We start from the raw sequence: 22446 nt of genomic DNA, 5'->3' as shown, positions 1-22446 counted from the left end.
TGGGTATATATATATGAATTGAGAGAATTCCAGCATAATAATAAAAATGAATCACAAAGTATTGATGTCTTATTTCCACCTGTTAAAGTAAATCATCATTAAGCCAACATAGGAGACACACTTCTAGGTACTATGTCACTCTGGCTTTTCATCTCTTATATAAAATTTGAAGTTATAAAGTTAATTATTAAAATGTTTCTGTGCAATTCTATTTATTCTCAACTCTGAAAGTGACCGTGAATATCTTTAGAACATCATTAGTAATTTAGCTACACTTATAAAAAATTATATTGCTTTAATGAAAATAAAAATAACTTGTGGCATCTCACTAAGGTTAGTACTGAAAATGTCTCAGTAGAGAAGTATGTAAATGGATGTGTTTGTATGTAGATGTATATATTTACATACACACATACACAGATGCATACATCCACATCCAAATACACCATATTACAAGTTCTTCACATTCAGAATCTCGAGCAAACAATGCCTGTTCCTTTTCTCTTCTCATAGAATATATATAATCTGAGTATAGTACAGAATTTATTTTGTTTTGCATCACACCAAAGTGAAACTGTTTTCAATCTGCTACTTTCTGCAGCTGTGATGGTCATTTATATTTCATGAACAAAGTTATATTTAAAATATAACCTTTCACAACATGTTTATGTGCACATATATTTTTAAATAGTAGCTCTTCATTGAAATTAGCAATATCTCTTCTGATAGAGGTCAATTAAGTTGTCATTAAATGCCTACCATAGGTGATGTGTTGAAAATATAAACATAAGAAGGGAAGTAAGTCCCATGAGTATAACTTCCGTATTAAGTAATTGAAATCCGGCACTCTGTCTCTTATACCTAAATGCTAAGAAAAGAGAGCTATTTGGTGACTCAAGACAATTTAGTACATGAGTTTCATAAACTAAGGCAAAATCAACGTTCTGATATCCCAAAAGATGAGCTTATGCCCTAACAACAAAATATCTCTTATGATCAGGAATAATAATTTTTAAACATGAAATAGTGCAGGATAGATCTTAACTGAACCCCTTTTTTGTTTCTTTAATTTTAGTTTCTTTGATGTGTTTGAAATTTCAGCTTCTCTATGAATCTCTTCTCCAACATTGTTCTTTTAAGAAATAGTAGGCAGCTTTTTTCTTCTTTGCCTTTTTTAAATTTCATATTACTAGGGAGAAATGTTTCTTAAGGACAGTTCTCCTTAAAAATTAATTGGGAGTAATTTCTTGCTATAATTTGTTTACATTTTTCTGCAGAGACTGTGGACAGTTTAATAATGTAACTGTAGGGGAAAAAATAACGTCAACAGAAAAAGAATATAAACATGAAGAAGGGGAAATAAAGTATTCAAAAAGTTCCTGTGTTCTATTTTCAGAGCCCCTCTCATGAAATAAAATCTCACTCAGCAGGAGTTTTGTGTCTCCATTTGTGCAGCCAGATCTCGGGATTGGTTTCCTGATATTCTGCTCGATGTACAAAATGTCAGAGTAGGAGAGTATTTTAACTTTTCCTTTTGATCCAGATGACTGAAGGGGAGCCCTGAGCATGCTCCATGCGATGAGGTAGTTCTTGCTGTGGTATGTGATATCGTGTGATTAACAAACTCCAGATCACAGACAACCGGGTGCAAGTGAGACTATTGAGTGCAGTCCCCTACCCAAAACAGTGTACTACCTTGAGCTAACATGGTGGTACTGACAGGGGAATGTATATATCAAAACAAAGACAGTCACTGCTTTCTTCTGGAGCAGCTGCAGCCAGTCCCACTAATGGACATGCAAAAGCAGAAACTGGCAGCGTAAGGTATGTGCTCGTTTTTACACATGGTACTGCAGACAAGTTGGTAATTGAAAAGGAAGTCGTGTACGTGAGCTATTTGACGTGGGTGGGGGGAGACAGCCTATTACAGGACTTTCCTGTGTAATTGACTAGGTGAGTTATTGAAGAAGCAGTTTTCCCATGAAGGATTTCAGTTATTACAAAATCACACCATTATGGTTAAGGAAATTCCAAGTAGTCTTTTAAAAAATCATGTTATTAAAACTTTAGCAATCAGCTTTCATTTCCCTGTCTGCACAGTACCTTGATAATGAAATTATCTGCTCATATTCTGCTTTACCTATAGTAGTAATAGAGCTCTTGTTAAATATCCATCTTCTGTTTGAAAAAAATGATACAACATACTAGGCACTAATTTCAACCATTGGTAGGGTCTGTAAATATCTATAATTTTATGCATCCTGAAGCAATATAAAATGGAACAAAATATAATAGCATTTCAAAATACTTTATAGACTCAAAAATTAAATGAAATTCAAGTCTATCTATTTTCCCCTCTCCCAGCTGTGTATTTAAAAGTGATAGAGAATGAGATGGTGGTGAGTATTCCCAGTGTAGTCTGAAGTATTTAGTCCAAATTGCATATTTGATACCAGGGTCTTTTTGTTGACATATACATATCACTTTTCATTATTTTGAAGCTCTGTATATTTAACTCATATTTCCATAAATTTTTGTTGTTATTTACAGTAATCAGTAGTTGCCATCCTTTTGCTGAAAGGACCAAATGTTATATTTTAACATCTTGAGAACCATAACCTCTACATTTGAGAACCTATAAAATGCTCAGAGTTGAGAATGTTTTTGTCTCTGCTGTTCTCTGATGAAATACAAAGTATCTCACCCATGAAAACTATAAACTCCATAAGTAGATGAAGAATATAAACACCTGTATATCATAATGGGGGGAGGTATTTACCGGAAAATAACAATATTTTCATATTACCTGAATCTTCAGAAATTTGGCAAAATAAGCCTTATCTTTTAGAATTGGCAGTATTTTTTGATAAGTAATGGTGATACCAAACATTACAAAAGGTCTGTTCCTGAGAGGATACAAATATATAGTCTGGTAAACTGTTACCTCAGCACCATTTTTCCTGCCCCATATCTAGCCAACTCATATACAACAGCAGATACTCTAGTTCACAGTGTCTCTTCCACGTAGCAGGCAGTATGGAGGGGCTGTCCACTGGTGTTACCAACTTCTGCTTGTAAGCAGAGACTCAGTTCATATATTTTTTTTTAATTTTGGCACAGCACGATCAAAACACATGAGTTTCACACACCCTATTCTCCACCACTGCCTCTCCGCCGGCCAGATGCTGTCTTTCTCCAGTTATGACTGTATCTGTCAGCCTTAGAACAGCTTATTGCCATATCTGATCAAGGATGAGTCATTTCTTTCTGCTACCTCAAAACTTGCGTAATCTCAATCAGCTGTTAAAGGCAGACTTGAAGAGATAAGGGTTCTTCAAAGCCAGACCATGGTGAAATATTTTTGATAAAATTCCCCCAGTCTCCTCCTTAGTAAGAAGACCAAAAACGTGGTTAAGAACCTTGATTCTAATGTTAGGGAGGCCTGTGTTTGTATCTTAGGACTATTATTAGACAATTGGAAAATATTCCTAAGCCTAGGTCTTTTCAACCTTCCTTTTTTTTTTTTCTTTCTTTTTTTTTTTTTTTTTACATTTTTCTCTTTTGGTAGTACTGGAGTTTTAATTCAGGGCTTTTCATTTGGTGAGCAGGCACTGTACTGCTTTAGCTATGTCTTCAGCCCTTTTCATCCTTAAAGAAGAGAGAATAATTACAATGCTTGCCTTCGAGGATCATTTTGAAGATGTCAGATAATGGAGCTAAGCATACAGTATGTTTTCTTGTACTTATAAGATACACATTGGTGATTATTAAAAACAGGACAAAATATAGTCAAGTAAGAAAACTGTACCAGATAGTTGATTCAAAGTTTTGAATCAGATTCTGTGGAATCTGATCTGTCTTTTTGCCTAGACTTAGAGACCAGAATACATTTTTTTGATACTGGATAACTCAAAGGTCTACTCTGAGTCTTCATTCATGTTAATAAAAGGAGAATAATAATACCTAATTATTCACTTTAAATCTAAACTGAGGTAGTATATGTCAGAGTTCTTAACCTTTGGGTTCAGGAGATGAGACCCATATGAAGTCTTTGGATACATCTTGTGACAGACATTCTTTTTAACATTCTGACCTTGTTTGTAAAGTATTTTATGTGTTTATTTTTCTAGAGAGAATGCCGTAAGTTTTATCAAGAGTTTATGAACCCCAATAATGTTGGGAACCATTGAAGAACCACTAGTATATACATCATTATGTTATGGACAGTAGCACTTCATGGGTCAGTTATTATTATCATTTAACTAATATGAAAAATGTTGATTTTTGTTTCTTTCAAAAGCATCATCATCATTACACATTTTACAGGAAGGTCTCCACAGATAATACATAAAATAGCTGCATTTTCTCTCTCCAATTAAATGCTTAGAAGTTGAGAGTTTTGGACTTTTGGCTTTTCTGGAATAGTTCACTGTCACTGAGATTTGTCCTTTTTTTACAGTTTAAAGTATGCCCATAATAAATGTGTTTTTAAGTGTATCATGTAAATGAAATCTGCAATAAATTTATTAAAAGAATTAATTCTTATATTCTCAAGCTGAAGTTTGCTTAAGAAGTGCTAAAATTGTTTAATAGTACAACCAAGAAGACTTTTATTATAATTTTTTTCCTTTCAGTGTCAGATTTTGGCACTGGCATAGAAGAAAAGGTCCCTGTAGAGTAACTTTCCAGCCATTGTTAAAGCTGAAGGAAAGGTGAAAACAGATACATGGTGGTGGAAATGGAAGCAGTGAGAGACTTTTGACAATAATGGCTTTCACATAGAATGAAAAAAGACAGTGCAGACATAAATTTAACCATATTTTTAGGTGTTCCAAGGCAAACTTGCTGTAAAGGCAGTATGGTATTACAGAAGGAGCCTGGGTTACAACTCCAGAGATCTGGCTTTTTCCAGCCCCAATTTGGTTGTGTAGTTTATGTGTGACTTTGGATGTTTAGTTTGTTCATTTACAAAATACAGTTTAAGTCAATGAAGGGAGACAGGTTCCTCAGACATGTGGAGTGGGTTTTGTATTTGTGTGATAAATTTCTAAAATCTTCATATTTTTGGAGAATCTGTATGAATAATTTACAGTGCAAGGCAAACACGACTTTTTGCTCACTGCATGACTCACCAGTTGCATATCAGAAGAGATAGGGCTAATATGTTTAGCACCCTTGTGATGCCTGATACATTGGGTGAGGTGTCATGGGATTGGTTTTAGGCTTATTTGTACTTGAATACAATGTGTGGTTATTAGAGTCTGTATGTCCTCATGTCCTAAAATGGAGGTTGGTCCATTGTTCCTAGCCAAAGATATTAGCAGGTTAGCTTACACTGGTCGCATTATCACTGCTGATGTGTTGAGGAAGTGAATCAAATAAGCAGGGTTAGCTTTTTCTTTCTAAGCTCTGAGATAGGTTATTATACAATGGGTACTTGGTTAAACCTTTACAAAGTCCCTTCAGTTTTCTGGCAAGAAATCTGAGTGCAAAGAGGACTGTTTGAAAGCAGGCATAGACTTGTTACATGGTCCAGTTCAACTGATTCTTCACAATTTTATTTGGAACAAAAGTCAGCTAGAATATTGGTAACTTTTGCTTTCTATTGGCAGAGCTTTTCTGTTCTTGCTAAATCATTGGCCAGCTTATGCTTCTGGTAAGATTCTGGCTATCGGTCTAAAGCTGTTCATTGCAAGCTACCATCTGTTTTTAAGTTGTTCTATCTGCTGTGTTCTGTATATTCTATAGGTTGGAATGTAGTCACTTGTAGATTCATTCTATTTAGGAAAGAGGGGTACAGATGTGGCCCTGGTGTCTCTTAGTGGTGAATGATAATTATAAGAACTAAAATAATATTCATTGTTTATTCAACAAATATTTAATGTGCATTATAGATCTGATAGGATGCACACATTATTTAATTCGTATCAACTGTTTTTAAAGATAGAACTACTGGGACAATGAACAAATGTTAACTTGTTTCTGAAACAAATGAACTATTACACATTTTTTAACGGAGCAGAGACTCCTATGATTACTAGATAACTTTCAAGCCTTAAATGAGACTTATTCGTGGGAAATACTTTGCTTTCTTCAGAAAAGTTTCCATATAATTTGCATGGCTAAACTGTCAGTGTTCATGAGAATCCCAGTTTGCACTTGAACTGCATGCTTTTTTAGCAGATTCCACTGGAAACTGCAAGAGTCCAGTTCATGCAGAAGTCTGTGAGTTGCTCTGACCCCACCTTCTAGCACAGTGCCAGGCACATGGTGGACACTCTATAATTGTTCCCAGAACTGAATTGAATTAAATTTACCACTGAGATTTTATTACTACAAAACTGTACCAGAAGGCTCTATCATAGCCATCTCTGCATTTCCTTAAAATGCAAAGAATTCTTGTTATATTCAAGTAAACACAGAAAATATTTAAAGAGTTAAAACTATTTGAGGTGCATCCAGACTAACAGCATATATATCAGATTTCAGATTGATTTGATTTAAAGTGGCTAAGATATAAAACCATAAAAAATGTGAATAAATACTGTGCCTATCAAGGCTTGATATGTAATTACATGGTTTCAGTATGGTTCTTATTCATAGAAAACTATTATAAAAGATATTTTTTGCACAAATTCCTCTACCAATGGAGATTTTTGGTATCTTAGAGATGATTATCCATGTCTCTCGAATGATAAACCACTTGAATAAATAATTCAATCAAATTTACTTTTTATTAATCAGATGAATTTGGTTCTTGTTAATGAAATATGAAAACCTTAAAATTTTTGTTTTTGGCTGATCTTCAAGTCATAAAATGAAATAAGCAATAAAAGCAGCTGAATCAATTTAAAGTTTTTTTTTCATTTCTTTCCTTAAGTCATATCTGGATTTACCAACACGTGCCAAGTTTCAGCACAGAATGATACAGACCTAACCGAGGAATTAAGGAGTCAAAAAAACAAAATTCAATCAAGAAATTCTAAAAAAAAAAAATTATAGTGATGCTTATACAGTGGTTTGATATAAACCTATAGACTAAAGATGTTTCGTTATGCTTTGTTTAATATATTTAGTCTTTTATATTTCTTGGTATATATTCCAAGCAGGAAAAATTTGATGTTAAATTTAATATGTATTTAGATTACAACATAAGTACATCATTTTATATTTCAAATCCTCATGTTTCTGTTTATTCAAATGACTCACCTGTATTACTTTTTAAAGTCAGTATTGTGATTGTAATACATTTGAAATTTAGAAAAAAAGGAACAAATGATCTGGAAATATCTCCATAATTACTGGAAATAGTTATTTGCCTCTCTAGTTGCTGGCCTAAAAACTTTTTTGCACTTGATGGTTCCTTCTATTATCTTTACTTTTCCACACAGGATAGATCAACCAACAAAAATAGCAGGAAGACACACAAATGCTACCTAAACATTATGAGTCAAGCTATCAATGCTTGAAGTTAAATTTAAAAGCCATTTCCTTGAACTGCTGACTGTAGAACTGTTTTCCACAGACATTTACAGCTGAGCTGGCTTTTATGTAAGTTTGGGTTTGGGGGCAACCATCTTTTACTCTTGCATCCATCAAACCTGCACAAAAGTAGACGGTATGTTTAGAGAAATTCAAGAGCAGAGAGTGCAACTAGTATGTATGGCTATAGATACCTAAGTAGTCAGCTTTCCTTCAGTTGGAGAAGAGCGTAAAATTTGAGCTAAATACATCCTTCAGGAATGTCAATTGGTGTTATCCACTAGTACTTATTCCTATCATTTCCTCTCCCAGAACTGTCCTTATCCACAAGACTTATAATTCTCCACTCTCCTACACAGGGTCACAGAGATACAAATTATTATTATCTCTTAAAAACAGCTTGTAGAAAAAGAAGAAACTTCTTATTTTAAAATACACATGAACATGTAGAACCATCAGCAATGTATGACTATAATGATGGAGAGAGAGAGAGAGGCGAGTTGGAGCACTGTCTGCTCTGACCTAGTAACCCCAGCACCTATCAAGAAACTTGCATCAACTATTTCTCAAATTTAAGTGTGAAATGTAGAACTGGACAATGCATTTTCTTGATTTTATTTTCTACATACAACCTCACTGACTATCTCTGTCTCATTCCAGATAAGTTTGTTAGCCTGAAAGAAATTTTGCAACTTTTTCTTCCAAAAATAGTAATGAATACTAAGGATAAAAATAATAGCGGGCAAGATTGATTTCAGCTTTGTTAATGTTTATCCACTCAGGAGCAGAACACTATCCTTAGTGTTCACTGCTCAAAAGATTTGATGACTGTTAGGAGATGTGGTTTCCCTCCTTAAGAAACTTACTCTAGTGGAGAATAACAAAATATCTTCAAAACTCTGACAATGCAATATACACTGAGCATGAGATACATCTTCAGTGATTTTCTTTTTCTTTAAGTTGGGGCAAAACTTGTTTTAAAAGTAGGTCCAGGGAGGCTTCCACTCTGCCTTCCTTTGGCAGCAGACAAATTCTCTGTCCTTGTTTGGACTCAGGATGGGGTTGCCTTTAAGGAAGTGTCTTGCTATGTCCAGCTAGCTTACACTTGAACACAGTGTGGTCAAGTCAGGGTTCTTACCTATATTGTGGTTTAGAGAGATGTGATTCTGTGGTCACTAAGCTAGGGACCCCATCCACTTCTCCCACCTTCTTTGCTGCTCCAGAAATTTTGATTCACCAAAAATATGGTTCTACAGGCTAACCAAAATGCTCAATTTGTTGAAATGAGAGCTAGCATTTTATGCGTCATTTATTTCTCACCTACCTCCCACTCTCCACCCCCATGCAAACAGGCTCCTATCAAATTGGAGGTGTGAACACCTAGATATTTCACTCTGACTCAACTTTCCATTCTCACATTTGATAAGATAGGTATAAATGTAATACATTCAGTAACATCCAACTGTATGGTTAACCATGTCTCAAATGTTCAACAAAGAGATTTAAGGAGATGAAAACGAAGTGTTTTTCTCATACAAAGGAAATCACAATTTAATCCTTTTGACAAATCATTAACTCACTGAGCATTTACTACATTCTTGGCACTGTTTTCATCATATCTACTAATACACATAATATGCTCAGCAGTTCACACTATAAAGGTGCTCAAAATTTTAGCATTTAGAGTTTTAAGTGTCTTTGTCCAGCCCTGGACCCAAAAAATGGCAGAGGCAGGTTTTAAATGTGTAGCCTGACTTCTAAATCTGATTGTTAACCTCCAAATTCAAAGTACACCTGATAGATTTAAAATAAGATATGGTTTATCTAAAATGCAGCAACTTTTATTGGAGTGTATAAGCTACTTAGAGCAAGATATGCCTGTAGAAACCAGTGCTGTAATTTCAGGATTTTCCCTCTAACTAATGAAGGGCATTTTCTTTGCAAGAGAATTAAGCACCAAATTGTGCAAGGGCTGAAGCACTCACTGAAATCAGGATTACACCCACTTTGGCATGCTGTGCCAAGCACCCAGGGCATAAGGAAAGAAAAGCAAGAGAGTGAATGGTTACACATTCAAATTTGAGCCTCAGCCATATATGTGGGTTAGTTTCCAAATGGACATTTACATTGCCTTTATGTGGCCCAAGTTGGAGTGATTTGCCAAATGTGTTATTTAGATCTAGGAAAATGACAGGATGGCCCCAGGAAAGTTTCACAATTATAACCTCTAGGCTTCCCAGCTTATTTTGGATAAAGGCAGTCGCAGAATGTTTGATAAACACAGTCCCTTAATACTCATTGGTTTCTGGAAGACAGCAGGTTCTCTACTTTCGTAGTAGGTCCCAGTGGCACCTGTGGACCTCTGACACCAATGTTTGATGTTGCTGTTGTTGAGCTTTGGAAATGTGCAATGCATTCCTGCTTCTGACTTGAGTTGGGGGCAGGTAGGAGAAGGGGAGCTAGAGATTATCTTTGTGAAAATCTAGCTTTTATTACATCACCTAAAGTGGCACAACCTGCTACACTAATGAAATCATGTTCTTGGTTTAAAAGGGCAATTGTTAGCCTGACTTTGTGCTCACTAAAAACATTCCCCCAATCTTGTTAAGTTATTGCTCTCATTTCAGATTTTTATAGCTGTGCAGCTTACCAGCCCTCATTTCTTTACGTTTCATTCATTTTCCTTGTATTGATGATTAATGGAGGATGTCGAATGTTAGAGTGAGCAGGCATCAGCAATTGCAAGATCATAATTAGTTTAGCTGACGAGGGCCTCTGATAGCACTTGCATCTGGATGGAAAAATTACCCTATAGGGAACTGGCTGCTCACCAGGTCTTTTTAGTGATACATTGTGAAACACCCGATGAATCAAATGCCCTTTCAATGCCAAGAAAGTGTTCCAGTCTTGAAGCCAAAATTATGTCTGCAGAAAGCTTTCCATTTGAAATGTATCAGAGTACAATTATAACCATTGTATTTTCTTGGCAGGCATACCACTCCTCTACAGTATGGACTCCAGTTAAATAAATTGCCTAAATTTTATGAATCCCTGAAATTTTGACTTATAGCATTTGTAATATTTAATTTATAATAAAATTAGGTTCCAGCAAGACTTTTTCCACTCCTTATCTAACATGCATATTTTATCATTAAAGACTTTGCTTCCTAGAGAAAGAAGAGCTGAGCCACAATTTGGACTTTTTTTTTTTTTCAGCAAGAGAATTCCATTTCCTGCCTGTTCGCATTTGTGCCTACAAACACAGCCTGACTTTTGTTTAAATGAGAAGTTTGATGGAATCATTACTTGACAGCAAGAATGCAACCAGCAATACTAATTATCTCCTTTTAGATATTCTTAAGATTATTTTTGAATCTGTTGATTACAGAATTCGGGCCACTAAAATCAATTTAGTGTTTGGAAAAGCTTGTGATTTCCAAGTCTGAGTCAAATAAAATACATAAATAGCCATTGATTGGACTATGTTGTATAGCTTAAGCAGGCACCTCATAAGGGCTCTCATTAATAATACTGTACTTCTTGTTGGCAGAAGTTTCTCCTGGTCCTCCCAGCTTGGGGGAATAGAGGGTGTTCTCTTTCAGACTTCACAGTTGAAGAAGAAGAACCAGAAATTAGTGCCTGATACTGTCTTGATATTTGTGTTGCATGAATGACATATAAATCCGGTTTAATTTTAAATGGTTTAAATGCTGCATTATTCCAAGTTTGACTATATTTTAAAGTTCAGGTGGCAGGTTCCAAATATATTTCCATGTTCTGTCCTTTCGACTTTTGTTTTGACACTTTTAAAAAGTATATTTTAGGGTTCACCATTTAGGAGTCATCATTAAAGGCACAAAACCCAAAGTTCAAAAAGTTAAAGCTGTTTCTGTGAAAAGCCTTTGGTGTTCCACACACCTCATCCATCACTGTAGGGTTAATTATAATGAAAATCAGTGGTGCCTATTAAACACAATTGAACCTGACCTCATTATGGGCAGTGTGGTTTTATACTGTCATTGTTGCAAGTCTAAAGACAAAACTCCTGAGTTGATTTGGTCTAACTCCACTGATCATGTGACTCACCTCTGACCTTTTTTTTCCCCCGCATTTCAGAGGCGAAGAGGCTCGGGTGTTTTTTGTGCCAATTGCCTGACCACAAAGACCTCTCTCTGGCGAAAGAATGCAAATGGCGGATATGTTTGCAATGCGTGTGGCCTCTACCAGAAACTGCACTCGGTAAGCACTTGCCCCAGTGTCTCAGGAAAAGCTTTATAAAGCAGAGCTGGCCTGGTTGGTGGTATGATAAGTCTTGTTCCCTGGCTTGTGTTGCCCGCCCTCGCAGGGTTGTTTAATACAGTCACTTTCAGTGCACATGTGATTTATGGTGAAAGGGGCTTAGATGTTATAGGGAGATAGGTTTGAGATCATTAGTAATGCATTATGCTTCTTTTGATATAAAAGAGGAAAATGATTGATTTCTGGGAACTGCGCATAACAAATAGTTGAACTAATGGTTATCAGAATTTTCTAGAATTAACTTAGGTAGAAAAGTGAAATTATTTTTAAAAGTTTTAAAAAATACATGAAAAGTTTAATAAAAAATATAAGGACCCTGCCATGTTTGGTATAACCTATAAGGCAGAGAGTGAATGCTTATTTTCCAGTTTGCCTTTGGATTTTGTAAGTGCTTGCTTAGGAGCTATTCAGAAGCACGGTTCTGATCTAGGACCAGAAAAGCCACTTGAATCTCTGCAGTGCATCCAGGAGCTATGTGGGTGCCATGTCTGAGGTTCTAAACAATGCACACATCAGGGTAAGGTGGTGTGCAAAGGTGCCTTGTATTGTAAAATCTCCGACTGGCTTTGAGGCATAGAGATCTTTTGAATTTATTTTTCCCAAATTTTAGTCAGAATTCTGTAATAAAATTTAAACTCACAAGTCTCCCATCTGAGTATCCATTTGACTTCCATACAGAGTTTTTATAGTTTGGACAGTTTACCTGCTAACAAGAGGTGACTTTAAAATAGGAATATCCCGCTTAGTAAACAGAAAAACATGTCCCTGAGCTTTTCTTCATTTTGTTTGGCATTTTCCCAAAGCTCTCAGCACAAGCCAGTGGATAGATTACAGTTACAGGAAATACAGTTTGAGACACAATGTCTTCATAAATGGACCACTGGAAGCATTCTTTAAAAAAAAATGCATGTAGCCAACAATATTAATTGATAATAAACTATAAAAACCTTAGGAATTGGTATATAACTGGTAGAAAGATCCCCACTACTTCCTCCACCGTCACATACCACCTTACTTTTTTGTAACCTTCACCATTTAAGCACAACAGCAAGCTTCTGTTTAATGAGTACTGACACTGACTTAAATTGAACTCTGCCCGGTTACAGGCAAAGAATTAATTAAATGACTGCTTTGCCAAATTATAATTTAACCACTGTGATATAAGCTAAATTATTTTCTTAAATTATTTAATATTCATCTCTCTAGAAGCAAGTTGTTCTCAGTTTTTGGGCTTCTTTTATAAACTGTAAATTGAAATATATAAGACTATACTCACACAAAAAACTTCCACAGAAGTATGAAAGTTTAAAAAATGAATGAATGTAAATTTCAGGTTTTGTTATTTGTGTAGAGATTGAATACTACATAATATGAATTCTTTGTAAACCTCAAAGTTTCTAACAAAGTAAACACACACAGCATACCCAAGTTATGTGGCATTTTCATCTCTGAAACTAATAATTGAATTGTGAATAATGTGTGTTTTCTTTCTTTCCTTCAAAATACCTTATGAGAACAGAAGTATTCCAAAAATGATTCATGTCTGTATTTTGTTTAATATATGAAATACACTCCCTTGCATTAAAGTATACACTATGTTATGAATAATCCACAGATTACATATCATTTGTATTCATGTTTTATGTTTTATTTCCTGATTTCAGTAACATTTTAAAAATCAGACTTTAGCACCATCTGAAGATTTTCTTAAAGTTTTAATCTGTAAATATGTATTAAACTTATTCTTCTTATTTTATAAATCAAAATTTAAGCTCTTACTATAAGCAAAGTTTTTATTATAGTCTTATCCATGGATTTTAGTCATGTAATATAAACAGCTGTTTAACACATACATAAATACCAATCCTGTAGTGTCTAAGCAGAGTAAAATACTTAAGCTAAATGAAAGTCAGCATTCGTTTTAAGTAGAGAAGAATGACAGATTGGATATTTGAATCCAGGCTACAAATGAATTTAGATCCTCACCACAAAACTAATACTATGCCTGTTAACAAATAAAATGTTCCAAAGTAAATATATAAAGATCATTAAAGGAAAAGAAATAAAATTGGCAGAAAAAATAATTCTTCTGACGTGGCTTTGATTAGCTGATATTTTTCTATACAATTCTGTCAGTTTGTCTTTGATCAATTATGCTCTGATTTTTTTTATATTCACATTTGCAGTTATTTAGAAAGATACATGTATTAGTCAACTTAAGCTGCCATAACAAAATACCATAGACTAGGTGGGTTAAACATCCAAAATTAATTTTCTCACAGTTCTGGAGGCTGGAAGTCCAAGGTGACTGCATGGTTGAATTCTAGCATGGGCTCTTTCTGACTTAGATTAATGATGTTCTTGACATGGCTATGTATCTTCACATAGTAGAGAAACCTGTCTCCCTTTGTCTTCTTATAGGGACACACTCTTATTGGATTAGGCTCCTACCTTTATAACCTTATTTAACCTTAATTTCCTCCTAAAGAACCTAATTTCCAAACACAGGCACATTGGAGGTTAGAGTTTTAATATATGAATTGCAGGATTGGGGTGGGGAGAACACAACATAACATACAATTTAGTCCATAGCAATGCATAATTTTCCACTGTGGTCATCAATAATAATCTCCCATGCTACTTTGTTGACATTTTAGTGCACAGCTCAAAAGTTGAAAACAGTTTAGAAAAATCATTTCTTCAAGGGACTTTCTGTACAATTTTATCACAACATGATGCAGCCCCCAAATCCACTGAATTTGGAAAAGCTGCTTTCAAGTACATTAAAGTTTTCTTTCCCTCCTGCAAAGATGGACATGATTTAATTAGGCTAAAACAGTGCATTTTGGTTACTTCTTCTGATCCCGCTTAGGGCAAAAGGAGGAGATTTAGGAAATCTATAGCATAAAGCCTCTCCTTGCTTTGAACTTAAGCATGGTTTATATTTGTGAGGAATTTTTAATGCATTTTAATGTATTTTTTAATGTTTCCCTTTTATGTATTGTGTGTGTTCTCTGCAGACTCCCAGGCCTTTAAACATCATTAAACAAAACAACGGTGAGCAGATTATTAGGAGAAGAACAAGAAAGCGCCTCAACCCAGAGGCACTTCAGGCTGAGCAGCTCAACAAACAGCAAAGGGGTAGCAGTGAGGAACAGGTCAATGGAAGCCCCTTAGAGAGGAGGTCAGAAGACCACTTAACCGAAAGTCACCAGAGAGAAATTCCACTCCCAAGCCTAAGTAAATACGAAGCCCAGGGTTCATTGACTAAAAGCCATTCTGCTCAGCAGCCAGTCCTGGTCAGCCAAACTCTGGATATTCACAAAAGGATGCAACCTTTGCACATTCAGATAAAAAGTCCTCAGGAAAGTACTGGAGATCCAGGAAATAGTTCATCTGTATCTGAAGGGAAAGGGAGTTCTGAGAGAGGCAGTCCCATAGAAAAATACATGAGACCTGCGAAACACCCAAATTATTCACCACCAGGCAGCCCTATTGAAAAGTACCAGTACCCACTTTTTGGACTTCCCTTTGTACATAATGACTTCCAGAGTGAAGCTGATTGGCTGCGGTTCTGGAGTAAATATAAGCTCTCCGTTCCTGGGAATCCGCACTACTTGAGTCATGTGCCTGGCCTACCAAATCCTTGCCAAAACTATGTGCCTTATCCCACCTTCAATCTGCCTCCTCATTTTTCAGCTGTTGGATCAGACAATGACATTCCTCTAGATTTGGCGATCAAGCATTCCAGACCTGGGCCAACTGCAAATGGTGCCTCCAAGGAGAAAACAAAGGCACCACCAAATGTAAAAAATGAAGGTCCCTTGAATGTAGTAAAAACAGAGAAAGTTGACCGAAGTACTCAAGATGAACTTTCAACAAAATGTGTGCACTGTGGCATTGTCTTTCTGGATGAAGTGATGTATGCTTTGCATATGAGTTGCCATGGTGACAGTGGACCTTTCCAGTGCAGCATATGCCAGCATCTTTGCACGGACAAATATGACTTCACAACACATATCCAGAGGGGCCTGCATAGGAACAATGCACAAGCGGAAAAAAATGGAAAACCTAAAGAATAAAACCTTAGCACTTAGCACAATTAAATAGAAATAGGTTTTCTTGATGGGAATTCAATAGCTTGTAATGTCTTATGAAGACTTATTAAAAAAATACTTCATAGAGCCTGCCTTATCCAACATGAAATTCCCTTCTTTTATTATTCTTTCTTTTGATGAGTAGGTTACCAAGATTTAAAAGTGAGATAAATGGTCAGTAAGAAAGAATGGAAGATGGTAAAAATCATTTTTATAACCTAGTAAGTCAAAACCATCTTGGCTAATACATACTGGAGACACGATCCATATGAAGTCCCATCAGACTATAATTATTATATCTGTAAAGGGATTAAAAACTCTCTAGAATTGAAAGGGTTTACATATTAATGATATTAAAGGAGTATTGGGCTGGCCATTGGCCCATTTGTTCAAAAACCCATAGATTGTTGCCTACATTTAAAAATATCATGAAATCCTAGGCAGACCAGGAAAAATTGAATCTCTAAAGCAATGAAAGAAAAATGGCGCCCTCTCAAATCAATCTCCTCTCCTTGACCATGTTTCAGATTTGGACCTAGAAAAGTGAAGTGTGTTTAGGCTTGGTGAGAGAGCAGCAAGAAACGTGACAGATGGTGGCAAAAGGTTTTTGGCCAGCCCTGCCTGTACATACACATGCACACCTTCTTTGATTTTTTTGTCCTGTAGATGTTCAAATACTCTGTAGTCCTCTCGTTTGCAATTTAGGTTCATTTTGTCCAAATATATATCCATTTTAAAAAACAATGTCCCTGATGCTTACATAATAATTTTATTTTAGCCAGACATTTCTTTCTTGTTTATGAAGACCCAGTTTGGATTTGTTTTTCTAAAGCCTCCTGTTGGTCAGTAATCTCACTTGGCACATTATAACTAAAGGAATCCCCTCAATTCAAAATAGTAGATGGATACAAATGTCAGAAAATGGGTTTAATTTGTTTAGAACACATGGTATTCCTCCACAAGGTAACCTGCTGTATTTATTTGTTTTCTTCTGGTTAAATATAATTTCCAAACTTTGTGGTCAGGCAGCGTCTAAGGTTACGTTACCACAGACTGGCAGTTGGTATATGTACCAATCAATCCCTTCATTAGATTTATACAGGTTTAGTTAAGTAGCATTAAATAGGATTCTTAGAAGTATGTCTTCATAGTACTTTTAATACTTATGGCTTTGTAAAAACTATCCATGAAGGGAAAGCTCCTCAGCATAACTGCTCAGGGAAATAGGGCTAAATAACTGAACATTAAATAATTGGTTAAAGGTGCTGTTAGTCGAGCCTCAATGCTTGCTACAAGGATGTATGTACAAGGACTGACTTTAATAATTTGCATTATATTGTCCCAACCAGTAGTTTATTTTTTGCCATGGAGATGTAGAAGATATTACAAGCTACTGGATGCACTGTCAGATTAACTTATTTCATTAAAGAAGTTGGGAGAACAAATAGGAAAAAAAAACCTTATTTTTCTAGTAAATATTAATGTATTACATTTCAAATAATGGTGCCTGACATATTGAATAATTATTTTCTACAGTGTACGTATGCAACAAAGATATTCCATCATGCATTAGAGTCAGTTCTGGCTCTGCCTAGCTGTTTACATTTGCAAATGTAGCAAACAAGGTAATGAAGCAACTATTTCTATTGCAGTAGATATCTTTTGTGTGTGTGTGTGTGTGTGTGTGCGTGTGCATTAAAGTTGTAAACGGTAACATGAAACAAATGAAAGTTCTTGATATAATGGTATGGAAAACAAGAAGGAAATGAAAATATTTTTATGCCTACTTAGGATAAAAGGGTAGCACTATTCATTCCAAGTACTTCTTTTTTTAATTTTTAAGCTCTTAACTCACATTGTTATGCTTAAGATGATAAACATATATCCTCTTTTTATTGCTTTGTTTATGTTTCAGATGAAACATTTCAGAAATTATTTTGATAAGTGTTGCTGGAATCCGCAACACTGATGTTTTTATTGCATTCTGTAGTCGCATTTGCACTCCGTTTTTACATTAATTCGCAGTTGCTTTGTATTGTTTTGTTTTGTTTGGGTTTTGTTTCTTATAGTGCCGGGTCTTTGTTTCTTAAAGTTGGTTTGGCAGGTAGAGTTCAACCAGTTCGTGACTGTTGTAGTGAATGAAGTTAAAAATATCTTTCTTATGTTGTGTTGTCATTTCCATTCTTGCATTTTTGTTTTTATGTAAAAAAAAAAAAGAAAAAAAAAAGAGCAAGAGAAAGAAATCAGGACTAAGTCCTCTGCTTCAGTTTCATTGTTAAAGGGCCCTATTTGGTCTTACCTGTCTGTCACGTAGCTCTAATATTCAGATAAACCTAAATAAAGAGGTGGAATGAGGAGCTTTGACATCCAAATGATTTGACATAATTTATATCTTTCTTAGGAAGTTTCATGGATGCATCTCAAAATATACAGGCAGATATGAGAGGTGACAAAGATCTGAAAAAGAGAGGAGATTTCCCAAACAGCAATATTTAATTTTCTTAATAAAAGGAATACTAAAATGCACTGTTGCAGTAACCCTCAAGCACCATTACACGTGGACTGCTCAAATAAGCAAAATACCAGAGATTTGGTTACCTCGGACAATATCCCAGGTATTTACTACTTTTTGGACAAAACTACTCCCTCAGCAGTTTCTCCAGTGTGTCAGACACAGATAGGATGTCCATTATAGGCATATATGCTTTTGTTTTCATTCAGTTTTTTTTTTCTCAAGCAGATACAGTAGTAATGACTAGCATTGGAAAATACATATCACTGTTCTTGGAATATTTATGGTCAGTCTACTTTTAGTAGAATATTCTTGAATAGCATTGACATGATAGATCGTATTCCATACTCCTTTATTATTATTTTATTTTCATTTTTGCTTCATTATTATGCATATTTTGGTGGAGAAGAGGTTTGGCTTTTTAAAAAGAGGAAAGATTATCATAACACTAAAGTACTCCTTATATTTGATTACATAAAGCCTTTGTTCCATCTTTCAAAATAGGTAATTATAAAGTTTTTTTAAAGATTTCTGAATCACTTCATCTTAAATTATGAATGATTTTAAATGAGCTATTTAGGTACATAACCTTTCTTTGTAAGGACTTTGAAGATTTAGGAATTTTCCCTCTTGGAAAAGGCTTCCCCTATGATGAAAACTGTATGCCAGCTAAAACTATATGCCATTTAAAACCTGTAGGTCTTTTAAAATTATTTATCTGTATTCTCAATTGAGCTTTGGATAAAACTTAAGGCTAGGACTGACTCATGCCTGCTCACTCTTCCTTTACTCATTCTCTCTCTCCTCGCCACTCACCCCTATATACATGCATACTGTTGTTTGGGATATGAAACCATAAAGAACCAGCCCACCTCAGAAGATTGTGGATTAAAGGAGACACTACGTGACTCTTAAGTACAGGAGAAAGAGATGGAGCTCTCAGTGTTAACAAGTTCTCTCTGTAGTTCAAAAGGCAAAAGAGTGCCCAGTTCTCTCTACATGACATATTGAGATGTTCTTTTTAAAAAAATCCACTTTTAAGATAGTGATGTTCTGTTCTAAACTGTTCTCTTTTAGTAAAGGTAGGTCTTAGAAAATAAGCATGGGGATTCTTTGCTAAGGTAATATTAATGAGAAGGAAAATGGTTATCTTTAAGAGTCTTTTTGAAGCCTGTGGTAGCACATTGCGTTTCTGATTGCACACGTGCACATAATTACTATGATCCAATGCAAATACAGCTCCAAAAATATTGTATATATATTTTAAATGCCTGAGGAAATACATTTTTCTCAATAAATTGAAAATTATCAACACTGCTATTAAAATCATTGTTAGCCTCTTGCTGTGTGGCTGCAAAACATCCCAAAGTGACCTGTCTTGAGACCTATGAAGTGACTGCCTGTTGAGTTAATGCACTTGAACACATTTCTAGAGGCGGGATATCTGCCATCCAGCAATAGAAACATGGCAAAAAGAAGCAGCTGGTCTTGATGCCTCTGTCCTGTATACTAGCTTTTGCCTAAAGCTTGGATGAATTCACAGCTGCCTGTGTTTGAGTTGAGGGTGAGGGGCCATGGAAGAAAACCTCAAGGCATCTTTGGTGAAATATGGAGTGAAAGCTTGTTGACTGTACTGGACACAGGAAAAAACTGAGGAATTGAAATGCACCCTGAATATGAAATTAAATATACTAATCATAGATAGATACTGTTAGGTGAAGTTCTGTCAGTTCTATCAATGATTAAATGAGAAGATAGACTCCTCAGGAGTTTGCAGCACAGTGTTGTTTTCCCAAAGAGAGACTTGGCTGAGGGCAGAGGCATGGCTTCTTCGCAGAGGATCTCCTTTTGGCTGTCCATTGATGGCTCATAGTGTACTCTCATATTCCTGATAGCAGTACAGTTGGTTAGAAAGCATCTTTGGTTTTTCACAGTAATTAGAACATCTGGAAGATGCTAAGGCAGAAGTGTGTCAAGTCAGGAATGAAGAAAATGTGAAATTCCGCAGTAATCCACACCTGGAAACTTGGTAGTATATGCTCATGTTGTTCTCTTAAAGTTAAGGCTGTTATCTATCCTACACCAGAGAAAAGCCAAGAGTTACTTTACCATGAAAATAACGGTTACCCTTCATTAGAGAAAATAATTCTGCAAGACCTATAAGTCTCAAAGCGGATCCTGGTTTTACCCCTAGTTATTTTTCAATACATGAACTGCAGCAAATTACTTTTTTCTTTTTGTGCCTCAGGTTCCTCAGCTGTAAAATGGAAAAATATATTAATAATAATAATATTAATAATAATAATAATGGTAATGTAGTACTTGTTTGTAAAGCACTTTGAGATCCTTGATTAAAGGCACTATAAGAGTGCCAAGTATTATTATGTGGCCGAGGGGGTTATTTAAACTCTCAGTTCCCAAGGGCCAGGAAAGGTTGGGGTCATTTTTCTTAAAGATGAGCTGTACATATCATAACTAGACAGCCTATAGTGTTGTCTATGAAGAGGCAAAACTATTACAAGGCTGATAAAACCATAGTTTCTTAATGGCTACCAACAAGGCAAATATCACAATGACGAATGCCAAATTCTTTAGGGTATACTATTTGACAACATGGATAATCTGGGGGGAGGGATGGGGGTTGAAAACATCTCAAAATGCCAATGTAAAATTAAATTACAGCAATATTCACCAGCAGAAAATGTCTTTCATATGGAATGATTTCATGTTGCTAAGAAAAAGAATTCAATTTGTAGTCCTGATTTGAATATTAGAATGTTGGCTATAATAGTTCTGTTCTTACAACACATGGAATATTTTTTGTTTTATTTTATTTTGTTTTCATAGTGCATGTTCATTTCTACTCACAAAAACATGTTCTTGGTGTATTTCTTATGCAAACAATCTTCAGGCAGCAAAGATGTCTGTTACATCTAAACTTGAATAATAATAAAGTTTTACCACCAGTTATACATAATGGCTTTGGTATGGTTTATATGGATTTGCTTTCATCCTTAGAGCAATAGGAAATACAGACCATTGTAACATACAAACAGGCTCTAAACTGAAATGGTGAAATCAAATCACCATTTCTGAAAATATTACTAAAATTGATAAAGCCTGGATTTTCTCAACTTGTTTTGTTTGGCTTTTCCTTTTTTTCCTTTAACCAATCAATCTATTACAGATAGATTTTGTGTAAAAATTATACTAGTTTCTTTAGGAAGATTAACAATAAAAAATTTTGCTTATTTCAAAAACATTTATTGAGTAGTATTGAGTGTTGAGTATTGAGTGATGATTGTCTTACAATATGTAAAAACTACTGCTTATGAAATTTAACTTTGATTTAGTTCAATATGTCCACATGAATATGATGTGAAAATATCATACATGAATGTGATGATAAAATGTCAAAAATTATAAATTAACATATTAAATACTTTGCTTGAAATGGAATTGATCACAACAGGTTTCATGAAGAATAATTTTGAGAGAGGGCAAGAGACACATGAATTCAAGTAGGGAAAAGATTGGGAAGATACTTGTCTGTATGTTTTTAACTAGAAGGAAAGTCACAGAACAAGACATAAAGTATAAAAATAATGGACTTCTTCAGGATATCAAACATTATCTGCCATCCTTGCACAATGCTCATTTCTCATTTTGACCAACTGAAATTAATGAACAAATTCTTATTTATTGTATCTTCTCCCTCATTCTTGCTCTTGTCTCATGTTTTGAAAACATTGGAGTAAGGACCAGTTAGCGGTTTTCCCAAGGGTAACAAGCATGATTCACAGCTGGAGGCAGCGTTTTCCAGACAAGAGTGCAGTAGTGAAGCTCCATGTGATTTCTGTTTCCTTACATAGAATTTGATTCTTCCATTAGCGAACACTTTTCAGACAAAGTTGAATGCACTTCGTTCTCATCCAGGGTTGTCAGAATCCCATTGAAGAAGAAATATGTATCAATCAGCTACTTACCATTGTTTGAAAGGACAGAAGACGATGGGTCAGCACTGTCACTCTTCCTTCACCTTTTAGCCCACATCTC

The 22446-nt window shown here is 35.2% G+C and overlaps 1 protein-coding gene across 7 annotated transcripts in view; it reads left to right on the top strand.

Annotated features, from left to right (window-relative positions):
- The window catches only part of Trps1 (transcriptional repressor GATA binding 1), a 241667-nt gene extending 220300 nt beyond the window's left edge, over positions 1 to 21367 (top strand). For all 7 annotated transcript variants that reach the window (XM_074069096.1, XM_074069095.1, XM_074069093.1 and 4 more), the window contains 2 exons: positions 11599 to 11721; positions 14802 to 21367. In XM_074069096.1, the coding sequence (XP_073925197.1) occupies positions 11599 to 11721; positions 14802 to 15863 (1185 nt within the window). In that variant the 3' untranslated portion in view covers positions 15864 to 21367. The remainder of the gene's footprint in view (positions 1 to 11598; positions 11722 to 14801) is intronic.
- Positions 21368 to 22446: the final 1079 nt, after the last annotated feature.

Source organism: Castor canadensis, chromosome 3, assembly GCF_047511655.1.
Source record: "Castor canadensis chromosome 3, mCasCan1.hap1v2, whole genome shotgun sequence".
Lineage (NCBI taxonomy): Eukaryota > Metazoa > Chordata > Mammalia > Rodentia > Castoridae > Castor > Castor canadensis.
This window is presented reverse-complemented; position numbering and strand designations above follow the sequence as displayed.